The 23,778-nt window shown below is 35.7% G+C and overlaps 2 protein-coding genes across 2 annotated transcripts; both read right to left on the bottom strand.

Moving 5' to 3' along the window:
- Nucleotides 1-529: 529 nt before the first annotated feature.
- LOC133525187 (keratin-associated protein 9-1-like) lies at nt 530-12,898 on the bottom strand. Its single transcript, XM_061861462.1, has 17 exons — nt 12,881-12,898; nt 11,946-11,972; nt 10,836-10,862; nt 9,590-9,622; nt 8,462-8,488; nt 8,155-8,181; nt 7,445-7,471; nt 5,860-5,886; nt 5,527-5,553; nt 5,071-5,097; nt 4,903-4,923; nt 4,389-4,430; nt 3,637-3,663; nt 3,442-3,468; nt 2,735-2,761; nt 2,249-2,281; nt 530-659 (listed from the first exon to the last, which is right to left on the bottom strand). Exons 4-17 carry the CDS (start codon nt 9,593-9,595, stop codon nt 579-581), a joined length of 426 nt encoding a protein of 141 aa, XP_061717446.1. The 5' UTR covers nt 9,596-9,622; nt 10,836-10,862; nt 11,946-11,972; nt 12,881-12,898; the 3' UTR covers nt 530-578.
- A 225-nt stretch (nt 12,899-13,123) lies between these two features.
- LOC133525229 (uncharacterized) lies at nt 13,124-22,736 on the bottom strand. The gene is made up of 13 exons (XM_061861518.1): nt 22,070-22,736; nt 20,190-20,216; nt 20,052-20,075; nt 19,626-19,661; nt 18,465-18,500; nt 17,130-17,156; nt 16,626-16,652; nt 15,317-15,349; nt 14,234-14,260; nt 13,566-13,592; nt 13,464-13,490; nt 13,354-13,380; nt 13,124-13,129 (listed from the first exon to the last, which is right to left on the bottom strand). The coding sequence occupies exons 2-13, from the start codon at nt 20,196-20,198 to the stop codon at nt 13,124-13,126; spliced, it is 306 nt and encodes a 101-aa protein (XP_061717502.1). The 5' UTR covers nt 20,199-20,216; nt 22,070-22,736.
- Nucleotides 22,737-23,778: the final 1,042 nt, after the last annotated feature.

Below are 23,778 nucleotides of genomic sequence, written 5' to 3'. Positions count from 1 at the left end.
AACGTCAATGGCATGAAATGTACGGGCCCTGCTTATTATGTTCATTAACCATAGTTATTTAGAATACTACAATCTAATTGTTTATAGCGAACCATGGTACATATACAGTTCTTACAATAAAATTTGTGGAACACATGTCCCCCTGGTAGGGCATTGCAAATTAATCTTATATCTAGTTATTTAAGGAACAATTTTTATAACTGGTATTCGTACATAAGATAAATAATAAATACACGAAATAATAACAACTATATCCTAGCTTATATCTTGTATTAAGTAGTCCTAATTATATTTACACAAAATAAAGGGGTTAAGAAGTAATAATATTAGTAGTACTTGCGAAAAATTTTCTTCTTATATTTCTGGTATTGTTTGACAGCTTATTTTAAATCTGGATAACCATGAAATAAGAACCTTATATTGTAGATGTCCAAAATTGGTTCCGGGGGAAGAGCTTATTGTATCCACATGCACTTTTACAAAATTTCATAGATTACCTTATCAAATATGTTAAATAAGGGCAAACAGATGAACTACTCAATATATTTATTTATCCAAATAATTAATAAAACAAGTTATCATATCAAATGTCTTTTAAATTGATTCCATAAATCTGCCAGTTTCACTCTGAAGCTGGATTCGGCTGGTGGCACGTGCTCCTATAATACAATAACAATATAATTTTAATATTTTATTTTATTATACTACGTTTTATTTTCTACCACTCAACTCAACCATAGCATATTGTCCAATCCACCTTTTGTTGTTCTGTCCCAATGAGCCCAGCCAAAGGTTTTGAACTTTGGGCTGATAAAAAAGCTATAGGTACTATAGGTAGATGAGGGCCTACCGCGAACCACGTTCGACGTGTTGCCTCTCTGTCGCACTTGTAAATTCGTGCGTAAGTGTGATAGGGAGGCAACACGTCGAACGTGGTTCGCGGTAGGCCCTCAGATCCTACTGTCCGTCTGGTCCAGCGGGTTAAGACGCGGACGGCTAGAAACGAGTGTTACGGGTTCGAATCTCGCCCGGTGGCAAACTTTTGCACGCGGTCGAATGCTGATAGCGAGTATAGCGACCCTGCGGCACCCAATCGAAGGCGGAGCCGGCAGTCGTTGGTCGTTTTAGACGGTAGTCCTCTACTGGTTAGTCCGTCATCGCCCCTGGTTTCCCCCGGACTAGGTGGCATGCGTAAAAGCATTTCCCCAACGTAAAAAAAAAAAGGCCCTCAGATCCTTTATTATTTATATATATATGGATTGTGTTCACTCTCTACACTTCCTAATGTAATGAAACACTTCACTTGACTAGACAACTTGATACTCGTTGATTCCGAAACCAAATTTACATTATAAGGGGCTGTAGAAAAATCTTAATAGCGTGAAGTAGCCGATAGCACAGCGACATCTACTGTAAAATTAGGCAAGTATAAAAACTAAGTATACTTGCTAATTTTAACAGGTTGAACTTGAAAGCTTATTTAATGCTGAATTACTTAATTTAACGTTATTGTCTCTCCCAGTTTTGCAAAATTCTATGTAATGTTCGGAAAAATGTTATAAAAAATACGCGACCTGTTCAAGGTAATTTTGATCCCTATTTATTTATTTTTCTTTTTTACTTGGTTAAATGTTACATAATGCAAATGCTGAATCTTTTATCTTAAAATATATATAATTCATGTGTATTGGTTTTGCCAAAATTGCAATTGTACGTGTTTTACCAGACCTACTCGTTGGATGGCAGTCAAAAATTAGCGTGTCACTGAAAAGTACCTTAAGTTTGAAGGGTATTAGCTGTCTTATCTTGTCGGAGAACGAATAAAAAGTACCTAGAGTTTGAAGGGTATTAGCTGTCTTATCTTGTCGGAGAACAAATAAAAAGTACCTAGAGTTTGAAGGGTATTAGCTGTCTTATCTTGTCGGAGAACGAATGAAAAGTACCTTGAGTTTGAAGGGTATTAGCTGTCTTATCTTGTCGGAGAACGAATGAAGTACCTTGAGTTTGAAGGGTATTAGCTGTTTAGCTGACTTATCGTTGTCGGAGAACTAAATGGTGATGGAGACAGGAGGTGGCCATGGGAACTCTGTGATGAAACAACGCAACCTAATTGTGTCTGGGGTTTCTAAAATTGTCTCCATTGTATTAGTAGCCCGTGGTAAAAAAAGTACAGTCAGCGACAAAAGTATGTATCAAAAATGATTTTTTTGCCAAAAACTTAGTATAAAGAAAACAGATTGCTACTTACAAATATCTCCTGGTCACAGAAGAGTCCTGTACACTAAAATTAAATACAATATGTGGGAGGTGCGTAATCTTCTTTCTCCTTTCTTATTTTTGTCATATTTTTAATTGTATTCGGAGATCAAGTCTCACTGGGTCTGTTATCACGGTTCCGTAGTTGACTACGGAACCCTAAAAAGGTTTAAAAACTAAATTATTATACGTATAGAGTTGGACAAAGATAAGTTGGCAGCGATTTTGATAGCCCAGATGGTGCAAGTGTTATTTTAAACGTCAAACTTCTATGAAATTATGACGTTTACTTAACACTTGCACCGTCTGGGCTATCAAGATCGCTGCCAAATTATCTTGGTACAGTCAGCGTCAAATACTTTGTAGCAACGAAAGTAGCCATATATTTAGTATAGTGTACCGAACTATTTGGCCACTTTGACTGCTACAAAGTATTTGACGCTGACTGTATGACTCTAATACAATAATGTATAATTACCTTAACTGTACAATTTATCCCGCTGCACTGCACCAAAATAAATAGACTTATTACTTAATGTGAATGTTATTACTGTACGTTAAATCTCCTTGAAATCATATATTTGTTTAATCCATAACCATCATCCAAATCCATAGCGCAGGCTTCGTCAAAAGCATAGATACAAAACAGAACTTACTGTTATTACTTAGATATTTCGAAACAATATTTTTTGCCAATAAGTGTATCCTTAAATTAAAGAAACAATCTTTATTGATTAGGTATACTACTTTTCAGAAGCTCTGACAATCTCAATTAAATCTACTATTACGAAGCTCTCACGAAGACGAAAACATTTTTCTAAGAAAGTTCATTAAGGGCCACTTGCACCAATCACTAACCCAGGGTTAACCGGTTAAAACTGGAGTTACCATGGTTACCAGTACAATTTGATTTGGGTTAACGGTTTAACCGGTTAACCCCAGGTTAATGGGATGGTGCAAGTGAACGGAATTGCAAATCGTAATCGCCTATAATTTTTGTGTCTTTGCAATTTTGGAATTCGATCAACAAGAGATATTTAATATACCTAATTATACCTACTGTTTTACTAGGTTTGACTAGTTTTTTTGTGGCTTTGTTTCGTTTAGTTTTAATTTAACTTATAGTTTATTTTGATGATTTTTATGTCATATTCCTAACCATGACAAAATCTTTTCAATAATCACCCTGGCTCTACAAGACTGGCCAGTACACTGAAATAAAATAAAATAAATATTAATAAACTCGTATAATCAGCAACCAAAGTAGAAATAATACATTCAAAATGATTTGCACTTTTGCCGCAGGTACACTTACATCTACTTTCGTATTTAAATCGCAAATAAGACGCAATTTACTAAAATTATTATAGTCAAGATTACCTCAGATTGGCAGTCTGCCCCAAAACACTGCAATATAATAGAAAAATATACATAGCAACAGGAAAGGTAAACCGCGTTTAAGGGTCTTTCGCAATGTCCAAGTAAAGTCCTGAATAAGCTACTTGCAACTTATCTGACGAATAAAGTCATCGCTGGCGTTTCACAATCTTAAGATAAGCTTAACTGGTAGATTTTTCTTAGTTTTGCAAGAAGTTTTATCTGGCAGTTAATTTATTATTTGATTAGCTATTCAATACTTTACTCAGACTTTGTGAAACAGACCCTTTGACTAGGTACCTACACAATTTTTTGGATTCCTATGTACTTATAGGATTAGGTATCCTGCCTATCCCTAACCCCCTAATAAAGCTTTACAAGCCTCAATTAGTTCATTTATGTTTTATCCCTTTCTAACAAACACATAAATCAAATTGTCAGACAAACGATTAATAGGTAATTCATCATCAAATAATAGGCAAGTCATATAGACTAGTTATATATCAAAGGTAAATAAATATACATGATACATAAATTTGAGAGAATATAAATATGTTTAACAAGTCAATTACTGCGACATTATTAGTATTAGCTATATTATTTAATTATATTATTAACTAGATACTTATCAATAAACATTTTGAAGTTAAATATTATTCGACTCTAAAACGGCCGCTCAATAAGTACAGGGAAGGAAGGAAAGCCAATTTAATGTAAGCCTATGAAAAGTACGTTTTATTAGGTATCATACGTACATGTGATTCTGATGCTTGATGATTAACATGTGGCATTGGCATCTGTAATGTGAAAATATACAAAAAGTATCAGTATAATGTTTAATAGAAAAAACCCCGCCTTCTTAAAACAGTTTGAAATGACATTTAAATTGTTTACAACCATAATAGTGCATCTGTTAATAATTTAGCCTCAAGACTTTACAGTAGGTACATCTGGCCAGAGAGTCATATGGCCCTTTAAATTTTCGATATAGTTATGTATTGTGCTAATTAATAGCATATGCACTGTAAATAACTATTTCAAAATCAGTTGAAAAAGAAAGCTAGGAGTTATGAAGTAAGTAACAACATTATAAAAAACAAACGTATTGAGAACCTCCTTTCTTTGGAAAACTTATGGAATGTGTTATGCTGTATACTATTCAACGAAATAAATGCTTTTTGATTTTTTTTGACTTAAGTCGGTTTATTAAAACGTAGGGTATTCTCTTTTATTCGGCTTGTTTTTGTCTAGTTTTATTTCTAAAACTACCTTGGGTGGTTTTTCTTTTGTCTGCAAACAAAAGTTGATTGCCTTTTTACTTGATGCATAATTGAATATCTTATCTGGAGAAAAAATAAATAATTTTTTTTAAGACCTGTCAAAGTGTAGAATCTTATGCAAATAATATTAGCAGAGAAAACAGTTCTAAATCTTTACCTTGGAAATGCAGCTGTCCCCGATACACTGCAATGTAAAAAAAAAAAGTATTTTTCTACTCGTCGACTGTAATGGTTGAATTAAGATTTCGTATACCATATTATAATTGCGTACTTTTCATGTATGGGCTCTCAACTCAACTAACGAATCGCTGTAGTCAACTATATATATATTTGACCAATCACATGCCGCCGCGCTCCCATAGAAAACATATAAACCAGCCCGTAAAATACTACATCCGGAATTATTCAGGTTTTATAGTAAAAAGTATTATTTTAGATGACTCGTAGAAAAAGTATTGTACTATACAATAGTGATATAATCAAGCTTTTAAAACTCAGCAGGCTTCGTTGTTAAACACGGTACTCGACTGAAAAGCTCTCTATTATATCACGATTGTATAATGTACTATTGTTATTATGTATCTAATTATTTAATTTATTTTTATGACACTACCTGGGATTCACAAGGATTATCTAGACACTGTAAATAAAAATATAAAATTATTATACTTCGTCTTAAAACTATTAGAGCCTCTGTGAGCTGTAGACCTTGCGCGCATAACTTGAAACTGAATTGATGTATGGCTCAGCCATATTGAAAAACTTCCAATAACTGAATCGTCAAAAAAAAAATCTAACCTGCTAACAACATTTCACGAGAATCGGTTGAGAATTGCGACCTGTAGAGGAGAACATCCAGACATACGAAAGCATTTTGGGCCAAGCTGAAACGGAGACCTGCGCTATCGCTCGGTCAGTGATCTCAAATAATGACTAGGAACCATACCGTAGAACTGCATTCATGTCCGTGACACTGAAACAAAAAAATATATTAATCATCATACCTACAACCTACATATCGGCTAGACCTTAACAAAGCACCCTATAGGCCCAAGCAAGAGTATTTTTCCGTTTCACCAAATATCAGCACATCTTTTACCATATTTGACACGTAAAAATTACTTTTTCTACATAATCATAATAAATTTATTAATAATAAAAAATACAGGTCACAGTAATTGCCTATATGTATAGGAAAATATAAAACATAATTAACATTTATACAAAGTGCAGTTGATTTAAATTAAACACAAGAACATGGATGATAGATAGCTGTACTAATACGAGTACATGCAGAGTACTGTATGTTAGATTATTTATATTATTTACATATTTGATTTTGTAAGATCACGGCCGTAGAATTCTTTATAGTCGTAGAAAGCCTGCTCGATTAGCCAACTCTTCAGTTTTGTTTTGAAGATTGTTTTGCTGTGTGTCTTGACTTTTTCATTGGGTAGGATTATATACCTTCGGACCCATAACGTGCACGAGTTTGGCTGACTTGGCCAGCTTGTGCGACACGGCTGGGAGTCTTCTCCCAACTCGAGTGGAACGTACCGCATAACGGCGAGACGTTTCGTTACTCTTCCTCAAATGTGTATTTTCCAACTGCTCTCGCGCGTGCACTGCTGCTTGGAGTATCAGCAGCGATGGCAGGGTTAATATGCCCACAGACGTGAGGCTTCGCCGACTCGGTTTGTGACATGCGAACTATGGCTCGTACGGCACGTTTTTGGAGTCGAAACACTCCCAATCTGCAGCACTAGCCCACAGATCTACTCCGTATTGCAGATGTGCGTGCACAGATGCGAAATAACAATTTCGCACCATATCGCGGGGGAGGATGCGAGCCAGCCTTTTTAGGGCGAAATAGGAATTAAGATTTCGTACAGCAAACTATAATTGCGTACTTTTCATCTACAGGCTCCCAACTCAACTATAAGATTATTTTTCGATACGCTTTAGTCAACTATAAAAAAATTGCCGCCGCGCTCCCATAGAAAAGACTAAGCGGGTGCGGCGGGATGCGGAGCGCGGGGTCGCGTGGAGTCGCGCAGTTTATGTCTTTTGAGATACATTTTCGTCTGCTGAGATACTTACCAATTTTCATTAATTATTTAGGTTTTATAGTAAAAAAGTATTACCCAAAAATGTTCAATGTTTGATATTTTTGCATATGAACCATTTTTTACATTTCAAATATTGTTAACGATATGCTGATATTCCGTGAAATAGAAAACGATTATCAGGCCCGATATCGGGACTGACTTCGGGCCCGATATCGGGAAGTCTGGATGTAATTGGATCTTATGAATAAGATTGTGTCACGGCCCGATTCGAACTTGAATGAGTTGAATTTTTCAAAATCGCTTCTTACCTCTTGTACATTTTATAAATACAATCTAGTATGCAAATTTCAACTTTCTAGCATTTGTAGTGTAGTCAAGACACACGCATTTAATATATATTAGGTTGTAGGTCTAAACTTTACCGAAGCCGTCAAAAGTAGAAAAAAGCGTTAAAATCAGTACCTTAGTAGTGCAGCTTTTTCCAAAACACTGAAATTGATTCCAACACAAGAAATGTATTTACATGTTTAATACGAGTACTATACTCCTCAATTAATACTTGTATAAATAATAATAATAATAATAAATAAATAAATAATAAATATTATAGGACATTATTACACAAATTGACTAAGTCCCACAGTAAGCTCAATAAGGCTTGTATAATAGTATTTTATACAATCGTGATATAATGGAGAGCTCTGGGCTAATGAAAGCTGTCTTAATTATTGTTTGGAAAATGTTAATTTGCTAAATTCCAATCTAGCAAATAAGTATAGGTATTGGAAAAATCGGATTGACAAATATACAGTTGGAAGAGATTTTTTTAAGAAATGTAAGTACTTAAAAATATTCTTAACCAAAATTATTAGAATTTTGTATTAAAGGGCCATTAATCACGTCATAATAAGTAAGGGGGGAGGGATTTGAAAAAAATCACGGATGATCACAGTGGGAGGGGCGGATCTAAGGACAAATCTCGTCAAGAAATATGACGTGATTAATGGACAACCTTTAAGCAGCAACGTCTGCAATCATCTCCCGGCGAGACTCGAACGCGTGACTTTAGGATACCAGCCCACCACACTACCATCTCGGCTACCGAATTTTTCACTTATCCTTTATTCCTCAGATTTTATGCATGTTGAAGCGCAGAACGTAACGTCACTCACCTCGGCAGTACACTCTGGCCCCACACACTGTAACAACATTTTCAATATGTTAGAATCAACCTTTAAGTGTGACTTGTTGCCATGGTTAAGGTTTGTTTTCACTTTTCCAGTGGAAAACTAGCACTAAAATTCTGATTTTATGGTACTTTTATTTGTAAACCATGCATTATTATTGCACACGATATATTAAGCTAATATTTCTTCACAAACTGTCCTGTTCTTCGCGACCCAGAATCATTAAAAAAAATGATGTCTGTAATTCATAGTAGTACCTACTTAAAGTATAAAATATGCCATATATGGTTACCTCACTATTGCAATTCATTCCTGTGCACTAAAAGTAAAAAATATATTATAAATGTATTTTAAAATACGACTTTCACAGACGAACTCTCGACTACAGCATAAGTACCGAGCTCAGAGACCGGCTTCAGCCAACGAAACCACAATGTTTCGTACAAGAAATACCTAGATTTATATGCCCTAGATATCATTGCGAAGTAAAAAAAAAAATTATGGTATCTGACAGTTTAAGGGACACTTGCAACAATCACTAACCCGGGGTTAACCGGTTAATCCTGGGTACCAGTACAATTTGACACTGGGTTAACGGTTTAACCGGTTAACACCGGGTTAGTAGGATATTGTAAGAGCGCTTAGTGTCGCTATCCCGACTAGGTAACTCAAATAATGTATACTAGAGGTACAGTGAGATGTAGACCTCGCGTTAAGATTAGAAAATGTAAGAGTGAGAATACTTAGTTGAACCCTTATCGCAGTGAACTCACAATCGTCTAATCCATATACCTATGCTATTTGCGCTTAAGTTCTTTATACCGATTTCTAAATTTCAAACAATTTTCAGAAACTGGATTAATAAAATAAAAAAATCATAGAATCTAGTCACAAAATTTCACGAGAATCGGTTGAGTATTGCGACTTGTAGAGGAGAACATACGGACATACGAAAGCAGATTGCCCGAGTCAAAACGAACACCTTCGCTAACGCTTCGGTCAATAACATTCATTTCTCGTGCTCTGATAGTAGGTCATTGTTATTCGATGAAGTGTGCAGAAAATGATACGTTTATGCTCTAGACAAAGTAGACATTTACTTTCCAAGTAGGTTTTTGTTCATTTATTTACGATAAACAATTAAAATTAGGTTTTAAATGTATTTGTTGTACACTTTCCCTTTTATTTAATTTCCCAATTCATAAATAACTTTTACCTAAATTGTTAATTGAAAATACTATAAGAGCTTTTATTTTGTCATGTTTTTTTATACATAATTTTACTTTCCTCCTATTATAATTAAAAAGTAGAGTGTTTTACTAGGAGTGAAAGGGACCATTTCAGTCTCGGACTATAGGCGCGGCTAAAATGATTACATGTGTGCCTTTCATCCCTTGGTTAACAATCTACAATTACTCACGTTCATAGTACAAGGTCTTGGAAATGAATGACACTGAAAAAACATTTCACCTGCAATCTCATACATACCTACATTACATGCTTATGTTAGATTGAACGCCCAAGGTGTTGTACACAATTGTATGGCATTGGAAACTCCTTAGGTTGCTCAAAATAAGAAAATAAATACACGGATTTAAAATAAACCTGTAGCTGAGAGATATAAGAAATAAGCATAAAGTGCTCACTCCACACATCAGTTTTGGTATCAAAACGCTTATTTTCGTAGTAGACATCTAGAATTGAGTAGCAGTATTATCAGTACTGCTACTTGAAAATAGATATTGCGACGACCGAAAAGTCTAACGGCCCGATTCGAAGAATGAGATACGATAACGATTAGTCCTGGTTTAGATAAGTTCTCATTTAGATATCGTTTGTATGTTGTATAATTGACAGAAGCAGCTCGATTCGGGCAACGAATATCACTTTGACGTTAGAAATATCGTAGATAGATCTTATTGGGATCACAGCGGAATCGAAATAAACGTCAACTATCGTTATCGATCTTTCCAAGATCTTAAACGTGTCTTAATCATTTTTCGAATCGGGCCGTAATGCCCAACAATTTTCAGCTAATATTGTAACCAGATTAACCGGAACTCTATTTTCAACTCCCTCGGCTTGTAATATTAGTTGTAAATTGTTGAGAAATACAATTTTCGTTAGTCGCAACACCCGAAACATCTAGTGTCAAGTAGCGGTACTGATTGATTATTCCGGTACTCGATGCTAGATGTCGACTACGAAAATAATAAGCTCTTTGGTACCTAAACAGATGTATGGAGTAAGCACTCTATCTTACTTCATAGCCTGTAGTTAGCAGTTATGCACTTGTAAGTAAGATTATTGCTTTAGTAATACGTAAAATATTGCGTAAAAGTTAATAGAGAATATTACGCAAAACGCTGCCTAGAGGGCGCTACTAGCACAAACTGAGGGCCTACCGCGAAACACGAAAATAGAAGTTTCGTTATCTGCCTCTCTACCACTCTTGCTTATCAGATCCATAGAGAGGCAGATACTTCAAGTTTAAAGTTCAGACAGAGAGTCCTCTGTAAACAAATCACCTTGATGCATCAGTTATAATGAAAACTTGTTATAAAACTGTTTAAGATATGTATAAGTTAATCTATGGTTTACAATATATGCTAGTGCTCCACATTTTGCAACATTCCTTCTTTTCATAATAAGTAATAATAACTTACACTTGACTCGCAAAACCAGCCGTTACACTACAAAATAAAAATGCTTATTGTGCAATAATAACAATGATTCATCATACTGGGCATCGGCTAAAGGTTGTGGCGCCATCGCTCGAAACAATACCTTTGGGGGTCCTATCTATTAGATGGCGCCACTTTTTCCTGTTTAACAAATTTAACATATAAATAATAAATAAATAAATATTATGGGACATTATTACCGAAATTGACTAAGTCCCACAGTAAGCTCAGCTTGTGTATAGGGTACTTAGACAACGATATATATTTATTTAAGAAACAAACAGTCATTTATAGTTATATATAACACTGGAACTTCTTAAAACTAGATTTACAGTTTCCTTAATGAAAATATTTAAATATTATAAATACTTAAATACATAGAAAACACCCATGACTCAAGAACAAATATCCATGCTCATCACACGAATAAATGCCCTTACCAGGATTTGAACCCGGGACCATCGGCTTCGCAGGCAGGGTCACCACCCACTAGGCAAAACTGGTCGACATATAAGTGAAAGAATAAGGATCAAAGTCAAATGGCGTTCTAAAAGTTTTAATCATGTGTCGAAAGGTGGCAGTAAATTTACTGTGGCTACCAAGTTTTCTTTGACAATCCGCCTCTATTTCAAATTCTCTTTGCTAATAGTCCCCATTTAGCCTATTCTGACAGAATGGTAACTACAGAACCCTACACTGAGCATAGCCCGACATGCTCTTTGCAGATTTTTATTTTTTGTAGAAGGTAGCTAATAAGTTATGGGACTGGAACTAGTTTAGGTATACATGGTGAAATTTAATCGGTGATCAGGAGTTGAAAAATATTAATTATTATTAAATATTAATTCAATATGCGCGATCTCATGCAATTTACTAATCTACTTAACTACAGACAGTACAGTTAATGATATTGTTAAAATTAATAACCACTGTATACACATTACACGAACACCACATTATAGAAGGGAAGTGGTTAGAATGCAGCCAAGCCTTCAACTATTCTGTAGCTGAGCATGACCACTTCTCACCAAGCGCCTCAGTTAAACGGTAAACTACTTATAGTTTACTAAGATACTAGCATGGTTTACTAACTTCATTCTTGAAGTACCCATGTCGTCTCTGAAATCAATCAATGCGAAAATAATGAAATAAAATATGAAGGCCCAACCACACCGCTACTCAAAAAACGGTGACGGTTTACTAGGAGATGCTAGGATGATGCGTTGAAATCATGACATTTACGATGCGTCACTGCGATTCTGTACCGTCACCTACACAAATTAATATATGCTCAATAAGTCTTGTCTTGTGGGTAACTAGTAACTATACTTAAATACGAATCGTTTATTTACCGAACCTTTTTTACAAATTGACATAACAGATTTAACTTAATATAAATTCGATTTTACAATTAAGCTAATATCCATCGGCCCCAAACTAGGCGCAGCCTGTATCTCGGGAACCGGGAAAAAAGATTTTACTGAATGAGAAATCTCAAATATAAAATTAATGCAAGTACAAAAAGTGCATGCAGACAAAACACAAACAAAAAATACAATAAAAATAAAACGTACAGGAAGGACATGCGTAAGTGGAATTATTTATATTTAAGGAGTGGAGTGTGAGTGAGTGTGTGTGTGTGTGTGTGTGTGTGTGTGTGTGTGTGTGTGTGTGTGTGTGTGTGTGTGTGTGTGTGTGTGTGTGTGTGTGTGTGTGTGTGTGTGTGTGTGCGTGCGTGCGTTTGTGCGTGCGTGCGTGCGTGCGTGCGTGCGTGCTTGCGTGCGTGCGTGCATGCGTGCGTGCGTGCTTGCGTACGTGCGTGCGTGCGTGCGTGCGTGCATGTGTGTGTGTGTGTGTTGTCCATTTCTTAGTTTTCGATTTTAAGATAGGGCAAGAGAAGTCATCGAAGTTACATAATTTGGAAAACCTATTGTAAACTGTAGGGTTTAGGAAAAATGGAAAACGTTTGGCGAAAGTAAAGTAAACATATATTAATCAGTATAACTAAGTGCCCATCATCTACTTACTCCTTTGCACTCGTGGCCATGACACTGTCAAAATAAGAAGAAAGATTAATAAAGGCAGGAATGATTTTTCAAATTTCATTATGATCTTTTAATCGTGGGTAGACATGCGTGGATATTTCATCTCAAAAGAGCGGCCTGATTCAATTATAAAACATAATATCATAATAATACACATGCTAGCTGTACAGTATAAAAACCGATCTTGTAGAACAATTTAGGTATTCAAGTAAATTTCGTTGAAACCTAAACCTAAAATAAATAAATAAAATTCATAAGGATTCCAAAGGACAAATAGTAATTTTGGGTATATCTCCATCATCAAGTTGTGGTCTAACATTATTTGGATTTTAATACATAAAACGCCACAAAATAAGCACTTACAGTAAATTCCTGGAAAAACAATTTAATACAGATTATTAATGGATATCTTAATAGTATATAGATTTTATAAAATCTGGTCAGCGTGAACTTACCGAATATATACAATCTTCTCCTTCACACTTTAACGAAAAACTTACATAATTTACAAAATTGCCTTAATAATAATTAACACAAAATATTTTAAAAGGCCTTGGAGTCTTACCGTGGCAGTACAATCTTTCCCTGTGCACTGCAATAAATAATATATAATTAGTAACAAAATTCTCTATGACATTCGATTAATTATTTCTGTGAAATTACATACTACAGCAATACATTTCTCCCCATTGCACTGAAAAATAAAATAGTTATCAGTTATTTTATCGGCTGGAATGTCCCAAACTAAACGAGCAAAAAAAGCTACATTTAGATCGCGCGCCGCGTTTACTGAAGTTTGCTTGGCAGTAAGACTGAAGATATAAAACTTGGCTGTAAGAATGCATAAATAAAACTTCGCTGTAAGAATGTTTACATAAAACTTGGCTATAAGTATGCATACATAAAACTTGGCTGTAAGAATGTATACATAATACTTGGCTGTAAGAATGCATACATAAAACTTGGCTGTAAGAATGCATGCAGAAAACTTGGCTGTAAGAATGCATACATAAAACTTGGATGTAAGAATGCATACATAAAACTTGGCTTATAAACTTAGCGTGGTCTGATTTAATTTTTTTCGCTTAAACTAAACATGGAAACAGTAAAGATCTTGTTAAATCTTTCGGAATTTCGTAACTGACAAGAGAGACGCCATATAACGTGAGACATACACTAAATACGTGTTTCACTTGAAGCATCCTTCTTGCTAGTCACTAAATTTAGGAAGTTGTAACAAACTCTTTTGTCAGATTTAATATTTTTTTACAGGATGGAGAATGTAGAAATATACTATGTCCGCATGAAATTATAGAATCGTTTGTTTTTTCTTACCCTGGCAATACAACCGACTCCTACACACTGTAAGTTTAGAATATTATTGAGTAAGGCCTGTACCGATAAAAAAAAAAAAAAGTCAAACGGCTGTAATTTTCTTTCTAATCAAGATGACTACAACTTTCTTACCGCGATAGTAAGTTTAATTATGATATTATATATTCCAATATAAATAATTCTGATTTTACGCTAAGCAACATTACACCGGTTAATAGAAGAGATCACTGAAAATTAGTCTTTTCCAAATAGCAAGAAAATTTGTAACATCCTATATGCTTGATTTCGAAACACTTAAAATTACTTCGAAGTTTCGTTCATTATATAATAAATAACTAATTTAGTATGTTGTCTTTTGAACAGAGACCTTGAAGCGGCAGACCTCTAGGAACAAGTGAAATAATAAACCCTCCTATTAAGCTGTTTGATATTACGAGTATTAGAAGTATAAGAACAAATTAAATTATTTTCAGAAAATATTTTAATATGTTTTCATTTATTGCTGTTTAATATTATTAAATAATAGTATTACCTCAGCTTTACACCTGTTTGCATTACACTGTAAATTGTAGAAAAACGTTTCGTAGCCGTAACAGAACTGCCTTAGTTAAGTGGTAGAGCCAGTGGCGGGGCAAGACCAAAACTTTATGTGGGCAAGGTAAATTTAGCGAGGCCCTCTGGTGGCGCAAGAAATGACGAACATTTTTACGTTGTGTCCGAGATATACTTATTTGAGGCGCGAGGCCCCTCGGACCGCGAGGCCGTAGGCGGAGGCCCACGTCGCCCACGCCTAAAGCCGTCTCTGTAGTCTTTTAAAGGGTTAAAACTTTTAAAATAATTCACATAGTTTTACTTTTAAAAAGTAATAAAATTAAATATATTCACCTCAACTTCGCAATTTATACCGGTACACTAAAAAATAAATACAATGCAAGGTACCAGTACCGATAATTGTGTAAACACAAAACAACTGTAAATGTAATATTTAAATAATATATAGAACTCATTCTTTACAAATATGACATGACGTGAAACGTATATCAGTAGGTAGGTGCCTTGTGGCATTGTGGCATTTATACGTACTTTAAGGTGGCATTTTTCCTTTTCAGACTGGCACTGTAATATTACATGTCTTTATACACAGAATTGTCTGAAACGTATATATGTATATGCTTTTATCTTATCTTATCTAAAGATTTTCGGGGCCCTTGCTACACTTCGACCCATCGGGATCTTTTGTGCAATTTGCCCCTTAGGAAAGATCCGTCAAATACTAATTCAAGTTGCCGTGGATCTATGTATGCTTTTACTGTTGATGCTATTTATAGTTTTGAAGACTGTACGGCACGATCTTTTGACATCAATTTTTATTCGGAAAAAGGCTTTCTCTTCCCTGCTAGAAGTAATCAAAGTGAAACTTTTCTGCTCTAGGACACTATTATTGCTTTTGCAGACTAAATAAATAAATAAATAATAAATATTATAGGACATTATTACACAAATTGACTAAGTCCCACAGTAAGCTCAATAAGGCTTGTGTTGAGGGTAGGTACTTAGACAACGATATATATAATATATAAATATTTATAAATACTTAAATACATAGAAAACACCCATGACTCAGGAACAAATATCCATGCTCATCACACGAATAAATGCCCTTACCAGGATTTGAACCCGGGACCATCGGCTTCGTAGGCAGGGTCACTACCCACTAGGCCAGACCGGTCGTCTGTAAGACTATTTTTCAGTTTAAATAATATTTTGAAAAATACTACATCATTTCCTCATGGGTGATGTGAAAAGCAGTATGTATTACATGGTAGGAAAATTATTTATACCTTGGGCGTTAACGCAGAATCCCGCACTACGCGCGGGATTTTATTTTAGAATTAATTTAAATACGCCCACGCCGTAAATACGTATGTATTTTGCTTCCTTGTGACGCAAGCTACTGTTTCCTAAAGACTTTTTCTTAACTGGTTAATTCTTTACCTTCGACGCAGCATAATAAAGTTGGAGGCTGTTTGTTCGTGTTGTTTTCCTTAATTGTGACGTTATCTATGAAAAGGGACCTTATTGTCGATGGCGCTTCCGACGCAATAAACGATGCTCCGATACAAATACAACGCTGCGCGACGCAGTGCGGCGTAAGCGCCATCGACAATAAGGTCCCTTTTCCTAGATAATGCCACAATTGTCCACATTAATAAACTTTCTCAACTTTCCCATTTATCTCTAAGACGGCTTGGCTGATTTGGTTGAAGTTTACGTTAAAGGTAAACAATGCGGTAAACAAGTCCACTGGATGGCATTTTTGTTTTTGCCACGGACTGTCAAATTTTAAATGATTTATTAATATATTCTATTGTAAAGTAATGTATGTACTCACTTCTGATCCGCACATTACGCCGTTGCACTACAACGAGTATCATTAAATTATTATTAATGGTTTCGCCAGGGAGTTTTGAGTTATGTTAACGAATTTTGTTTCGCATATTCCTGTTCACTTTAAATTATACATATGCAGATTATTGGATACAAGTAAATATGGCATGCATCCTTTAGGAACGGGTACTACAGCTAAAACGATTACATAAGATACGTAACGGCATATAAAATATAACGATCCCAAGCTTGGGCAACTAGTTTTTTCAAATAAGAAAAACAATACACACCTACATACATACATACATATAGTACATACTTAGAATATAAGTCATAATCATAAATACAATATAAATAAATATTTCATAAGATAAGATCGGGTACACAAAAACTGTAAGTGAGTGCAACATTCGCCGATAAACGTTATGTTTGGCGAAATATTATGTAAATGTATATTGTACCAACTAAAATGTATTTTTTGATAAATAAATAAAAAAAAATTACTTACTTCGTAATCGCAATGTTTGTTCCGGGTCTATAAAACGTAAATTATGTTAATTTCTTTTCACCACACCAACTGGTAAAGGCCTCTTGATTGTTCAAAAACTAACGAGAAAGTTGCATTTTATCCACATGTGCCATCGGCGTAGGCACAATTTTTTACGAAAGTGACAGCCATCTGATGTTTCAACCCAGAGGGAAAACTAGGTTTATTGGGATTAGCCCTGTTTCCTCACGAAGTTTTCTTTCACCGGAAAGCGACTGGTAAATATAAAATAATATGTCGCACAGAAGTTCCGAACAATTCATTAAAATTAAAAAAAAAATTAAAAAAATTGTTTATTTCAGACATATAAGTGCCCATAGAAGTATTAGTGAAACTTAAAAACTTAAAAATACTATGAACTAATCATTTACATACTAAGTATAATGAAAACAAAAGTGCAAAAAATGGGAAACATTCCATTGGCAGTAGCAAGCAGTGAAAATAATTTATTCACTACTGGGTCCTACCAATGACCACATCAACCCAGTACTTTGTTAGCGGGCAGTCCAGGCGCTCCGCCAACACCCTCAGCATACAGTTGCTGCTGCCACGCACTCGCTTTAGCATCGAGGCAATTCTTTTCCGCCTTATGGCGAAAAAGTCATACGCCCGTGCCTCGGCAAACATGCCTGATGCACTGCAGTGTTTTGGCAGCCTCAGCAGCATCCTGATGATGTTGTTGTACTGCACCCTTAAGGTGTTATAGGACTTCTGAGTAAAGCTTAACCTTAAGCTTTATTAGTAGATACGAACCGGGGTTACCGCGATCTCCGGATTGAAAGTCGCACGTTATTATGCTAGGCTACCAACGCTTGTTTTTCTTAGATGCAGATTCACTACGTGTAAATAAAAAAAAAAAACTTTCAAAGAAAATTTCAACTGTTTATCTATTTTGGTTCTTGTGATAGAGCCCACTTACAGACAGACAGATGGACAGACGGATAAACAGCTTGAGGAATAGGGTTCCGAGGCCATGTGGCCGCCCTTGGGATGCGGAATAGTTTTTGTATCACATAAGACTTCAGTAGTTGACGTAAATATTCAGGTAAATAATAAAGACCTTATGTTTTTTCATAGGAATAAAGTAGTAAAAATGTTTTTTTATACTCGTGTCAGTGGCAAACAAGCATACGGCCCGCCTGATGGTAAGCAGTCTCCGTAGCCTATGTACGCCTGCGATTCCAGAGAAACTGAACTGCTCTCGCATAGTAAAAAATATATGTATTAAAATTATAACTAACCGTATCTGTTTATTTTAATATTATGTTATATTATACATGTCAAGTAGATACATACCAAAACACATTCGTTCATGGGGCAGGTTGGTATTATCTATAAAATAATTATTAATATCGCAGTCGGCAGTAGTATTGCAGCGCGACATTACTATTGCATATGTCAAAATCGATGTCAGTGCCACGATTTTTGTCATTTGCGGCACTAATGAAGCCGGCGGTATTGTCATGCTGCAATATTGCTGCAGTCGGCTGCATTACTGCAGGAAATGTCATATACATAGGTTATTTACCTAATACAAACATCTATCAAACTTGGCTATACCCATAAAATTGTATCAGAAATTTTCCGTTCCGTAGCGATGCGCGGCAACCACTGCCAGACACCAAAATTAGTGCGGGCCACATGTACTTGTAATAATAATAATAATTTAGCCAATATACGTCCCACTGCTGGGCACAGGCCTCCTCTCATGCGCGAGAGGGCTCGGGCTATAGTCCCCACGCTAGCCCAATGCGGATTGGGAACTTCACATACACCTTTGAACTTCTTCGCAGATGTATGCAGGTTTCCTCACGATGTTTTCCTTCACCGAAAAGCTAGTGGTAAATATCAGATGATATTTCGTACATAAGTTCCGAAAAACTCATTGGTGCGAGCCAGGATTTGAACCCACGACCTCCGGATTGAAAGTCGGACGTCATATCCACTCGGCCACCACCGCTTTTTTTTTTGTACATGTACTTGTGGCACCGCGAAATCGCGGAGTGAGCCACGCCTTACGAGGGGTTAAGCAACTACTTTGCCCCCTTGTAAAACAAATAACTATTAAACACCTATTCACTCCTGTGTCTCAATAACCTCGCCGATAACCAATAACCATGGAGTTACTAATGATAGTCTAGGTAATCCAACAAGGGAAACTCATATTATCCTGGCAGGGCCGCCATGTAGTGTTGCATCTTAAATGCAACTACTTGCTTGGAGTACAGGTCTATAATGTCTTGAATAACATAATGTATTAAGAACTTAGTGACGCTATCTATGAAAAGGGACCTTATTGTCGATGGCGCTTCCGACGCAATAAACGATGCTCCGATACAAATACAACGCTGCGCGACGCAGTGCTGCGTAAGCGCCATCGACAATAAGGTCCCTTTTTCTATAAGGCTAAACTAAGGGAGTCTGAGTATACGCTTAGCGCGGATACAACAAACTTACCAAACTGCACGGCTTTTTTGTTTTCTTTTTCACGCACTAAAAACAAATGATTAAATATTTACATCGGTTAGGTACGTTAGAAATGTTGTTTATGGAAAAATTACATCATTATATGTGTATGTATATATAAAAAAATAAAATGCATTTATTTCAGACTACAGTTTATGTATTTTGATAGTACTTATAAAATTTGTACATTTAAAAGTTTAAACTTACAACTAAGGTTTACTTAAATAACTACCTATCTTAGAATCTAAACTGAGACCAGTGCCTTATTAAGCCACTGTCCCACAAATTGGCTACTGTGGCGACCGTCGCGCACCCTGAGGAGCGTTGCGTGGAATCTGTCCACATGGGCGTCGGCAAAGTATATATAATGATGTAAAATTATGAAAATATAAATTAATGAAAAATATTATATCTTACCGTAGCGTTGCAAATGCCTTCATCCTAAAATCGTTCAAACGTTAGTAGGTAAGTATTCAGTTAGCAGCAACATTGTTAATATCAATTTAATTATTGCACATTTGTTATAAAACGTAAAATTTATTATAAATAGTTTACCGCCGCCATGTTCGTTGGTGTTGTGCTCTAAAATTTTAAAAATAAACTATCATTGATTTTTTTATATATTTGATTGATTTATAATTCATCTGACAAGAAAAGCGTTGCTCAAGTTTCGTTTTATAATATAGCCCAAGACCACGTAGAATAATAAGTACCTATGCATGCGTTTTAGGTAAGAAAAACCGGCCAAGAGCATGTCGGGCCACGCTCAGTGTAGGGTTCCGTAGTTACTCTTCCGTCACAATAAGCTAAACTGGAGCTTAAAGTATAGTAAATTGTTAATCAAGGGATGAAACGGTACCTTTCATCCGAGTTAAACAAATAGGCAAATTTGCATAATCAGTACCTAATTAAAGTAAGTCTTTTTACTATGAAGGGAAAACTTTTTGCGATAACTCAAAAACAGCTAAACTGATCATGTCCGCTATAGTTTTCATTTAATGTCTTTCTTAAGCTCTACTTCCACGATTTTTTTCATATTTTTTGGACCTATGGTTCAAAAGTTAGAGGGGGGGACACGTTTTTTTTTCTTTTGGAGCGATTATCTCCGTATATATTCACTTTATCAAAAAATGTTTCTTGAAAACCCCCATTAGTTTTGAAAGACCTTTCCAACGATACCCCACACTCTAGGGTTGAAGCGAAAAAAAAAAATCACCCCCACTTTACGTGTAGGGGAGGTACCCTAAAAAAAATTAAAATTTTAGATTTTATTGTACGACTTTGTCGGCTTTATTGATTTATAGATCCATGCCAAATTTCAGCTTTCTAGCACTAACGACCACGGAGCAAAGCCTCGGACAGACAGACAGACAGACAGACAGACAGACAGACAGACAGACGGACATGGCGAAACTATAAGGGTTCCGTTTTATGCCATTTGGCTACGGAACCCTAAAAAATGAGCAGTAGTAGGGGAAAATTACGGTTACGCAGTGGTAAATGCCTTATTTTCATACAAATCGGGGGAGTATCAAGGACTACTGGGTTACTGTAAATAAGAATATTTACAGTAGTTACATTGAACAAAGCTATCGGGATTGGTACGTCCCACTTTTTCGCTTGCCATAAGAACGAGATTTCCTTATATCTTCATACGAATAACCTGACAAGGCGTCCTTTCTCCATCACAAAACAGAAAATGAAAGTAATGGCCAAGTATTCTAAAATATGCATTTTACGTAAGTGTCAAAAACATATGTACAGTTAGCAATACTACATATTAGCTTAGCATCCCTTTTGTATGCCCCTGCATAGCCGCAATAGCCACTGCTAACCCGCATACATATTTGTATGCCCCTGCATAGCCGCTACTAGCCGCATACATATTTGTATGCCCCGGCAAAACCGCTATTAGCCGCATACATATTTGTATGCCGCTGCATAACCGCTACTAGCCGCATACATATTTGTTTGCCCCGACATAGCCGCTATTAGCTGCATACATATTTGTATGCCCCTGCATAGCTGCTACTAGCCGCATACATATTTGTTTGCCCCGGCATAGCCGCAGCTAGCCGCATACATATTTGTATGCCCCTGCATAGCCGCAATAGCCGCTGCTAAGCCGCATACTTATTTGTATGCCCCTGCATAGCCGCTACTGGCTGCATACATAATTGTATGCCCCTGCATAGCCGCTACTAGCCGCATACATATTTGTATGCCCATGCATAACCGCTACTAGCCGCATACATATTTGTATGCCCTTGCATAGCCGCAATAGCCGCTACTAGCTATACATATTTGTATGCCCCTGCATAGCGACAATAGCCGCTGCTAAGTCGTATACATATTTGTATGCACCCCTGCATGCTAAGCTAATAGCTTCGCTGATTGTACATGAAAAGTAGAACGGTCGAAATATGTGGACTCACTCGTGTTTTCTTTTGTGGCGGTTTTCTTTTTGTAGTAGACTGTGGGTTAAATACTAAATTAATATATTATCAATAAAATCATTGGTTTTGAGAAATTAATTACGGCTTTTACTTGTCCTACTACTTACTTAACTGAAAATGTTTAACTCTATGTCTCAATCTTGTCAATTACCTTTCTGTAAGGTAGTTTATATATTTTACAACCTTCGGTGACCTTCAATGTACCTAACTTACAACTAAGTTATCAGGCTCAGATAACTTTTTCAGGTGATTCAAAGTAAAGTACCTACCCACTGAAATTAATAATTTGTATTAATCATTAATAAGCACTATGTTTATATATTAAAGTCCACTCATTTTATTTTACAGTAAATGTACATGCAATGCAACTAAAAGTACAAAGGGCACATTACATACACTTCAACTTCAGTTGTTAAAGAGGGAAGAATACCTTTGCGATCCTAACAAAATAACGGTATGTTTTTTATAAAATTCCATTTCGGGAGAAAACGGTTTCCACTAACTAAATATAAAAATAACAGTTAAAAAACCAATTGGATTTTGATGTCAATCGCTTCAGCAACAACCTAGAATAATTTTATATTCTACGTTTATAGATTTCGCTTTAAATGATCTTTTTATTGCAAATGTTTAAAAAAGGAAAACCTTTAAACCTAGTTTTTCATAGTGTATAATAACATACTATTACTATACTATTAATAACATACTAAAAAACAATGTAGAATGGAAAATATTTAGAAGTGGAAAAACATTTTCTCTTTTCCTATTGACGAGTACGTGGTACTTCCCTCTTGATTTAATTATTAGATATATTCAAGATTTTTTTACATACTTAGTATAGCAGCAGACGCAATACAAACCCATTCCGGAAACTAAATTAATAAAAAAATATTAGTTATGGAAATTAAAGTTAATTTATATTAGCAACAACCTATTTATATATAAACGATGGTCCCTATGACAGTTCCTAAAATCTCTTTGGGCTGGGCTTACTTAAAAAAATAATCATTGATTAATAATAATAATTGTAATTACTCGATCTTTTAAAACTTGTTTTGTAGACGTGTTGCTTGACTGAGTTACAAAAGCGTACTGAGGAGAAAGCTGCCGAGCGCTGGCAACCGGGCGACATTGGTACTCGAGTGGCGCGATAGATGGCGCTGCTAGTTGAGAAAATCTCATAGGTGGTTCAAGCGGGAGGCACGGAGACCTAAATAAATAAATGTGCAAAACTTCAAAAAAATGTCTAAAAAATTTTTACGTGACAGCTCCTTCATATAAATTTGTTCTGTCATAGGGAGCGTCATTCGATGCGAGAGTAGCTCAAGATAATTAACCCGAATATGGGCATTCGGGAGAAGTAATTCATGTAGTTTTGTAAATTGGTACAATTATTATACCTTGTGGTTACCTGATGAACATATTAAAAATCCTCGAGAATTTACTAAAACCATGTAAAATTCTTATATTTTACCAATAAAATTATTTTATGTGTATTCCCTGATAAATATGACCTCGGTCTCATTAAAGCAAGAATGAAAAGGTCACTACTGAACCGGCGAGCTCCATCTACTATACCATCGACTATATAGAGCCAATCGCCGATCAGTTTAAAAAAAAACGTGTAAGAGTAAAAGTAAAAAAATTAAGTAGAATTTAAAACCTCAAAATACACGGTTGTCTTCAAT

The sequence above is a fragment of the Cydia pomonella genome, chromosome 14 (assembly GCF_033807575.1).
Source record: "Cydia pomonella isolate Wapato2018A chromosome 14, ilCydPomo1, whole genome shotgun sequence".
Taxonomy (NCBI): domain Eukaryota; kingdom Metazoa; phylum Arthropoda; class Insecta; order Lepidoptera; family Tortricidae; genus Cydia; species Cydia pomonella.
Note: the sequence above shows the minus strand (reverse complement) of the source record. Positions and strands in the feature narration are given on the sequence as shown.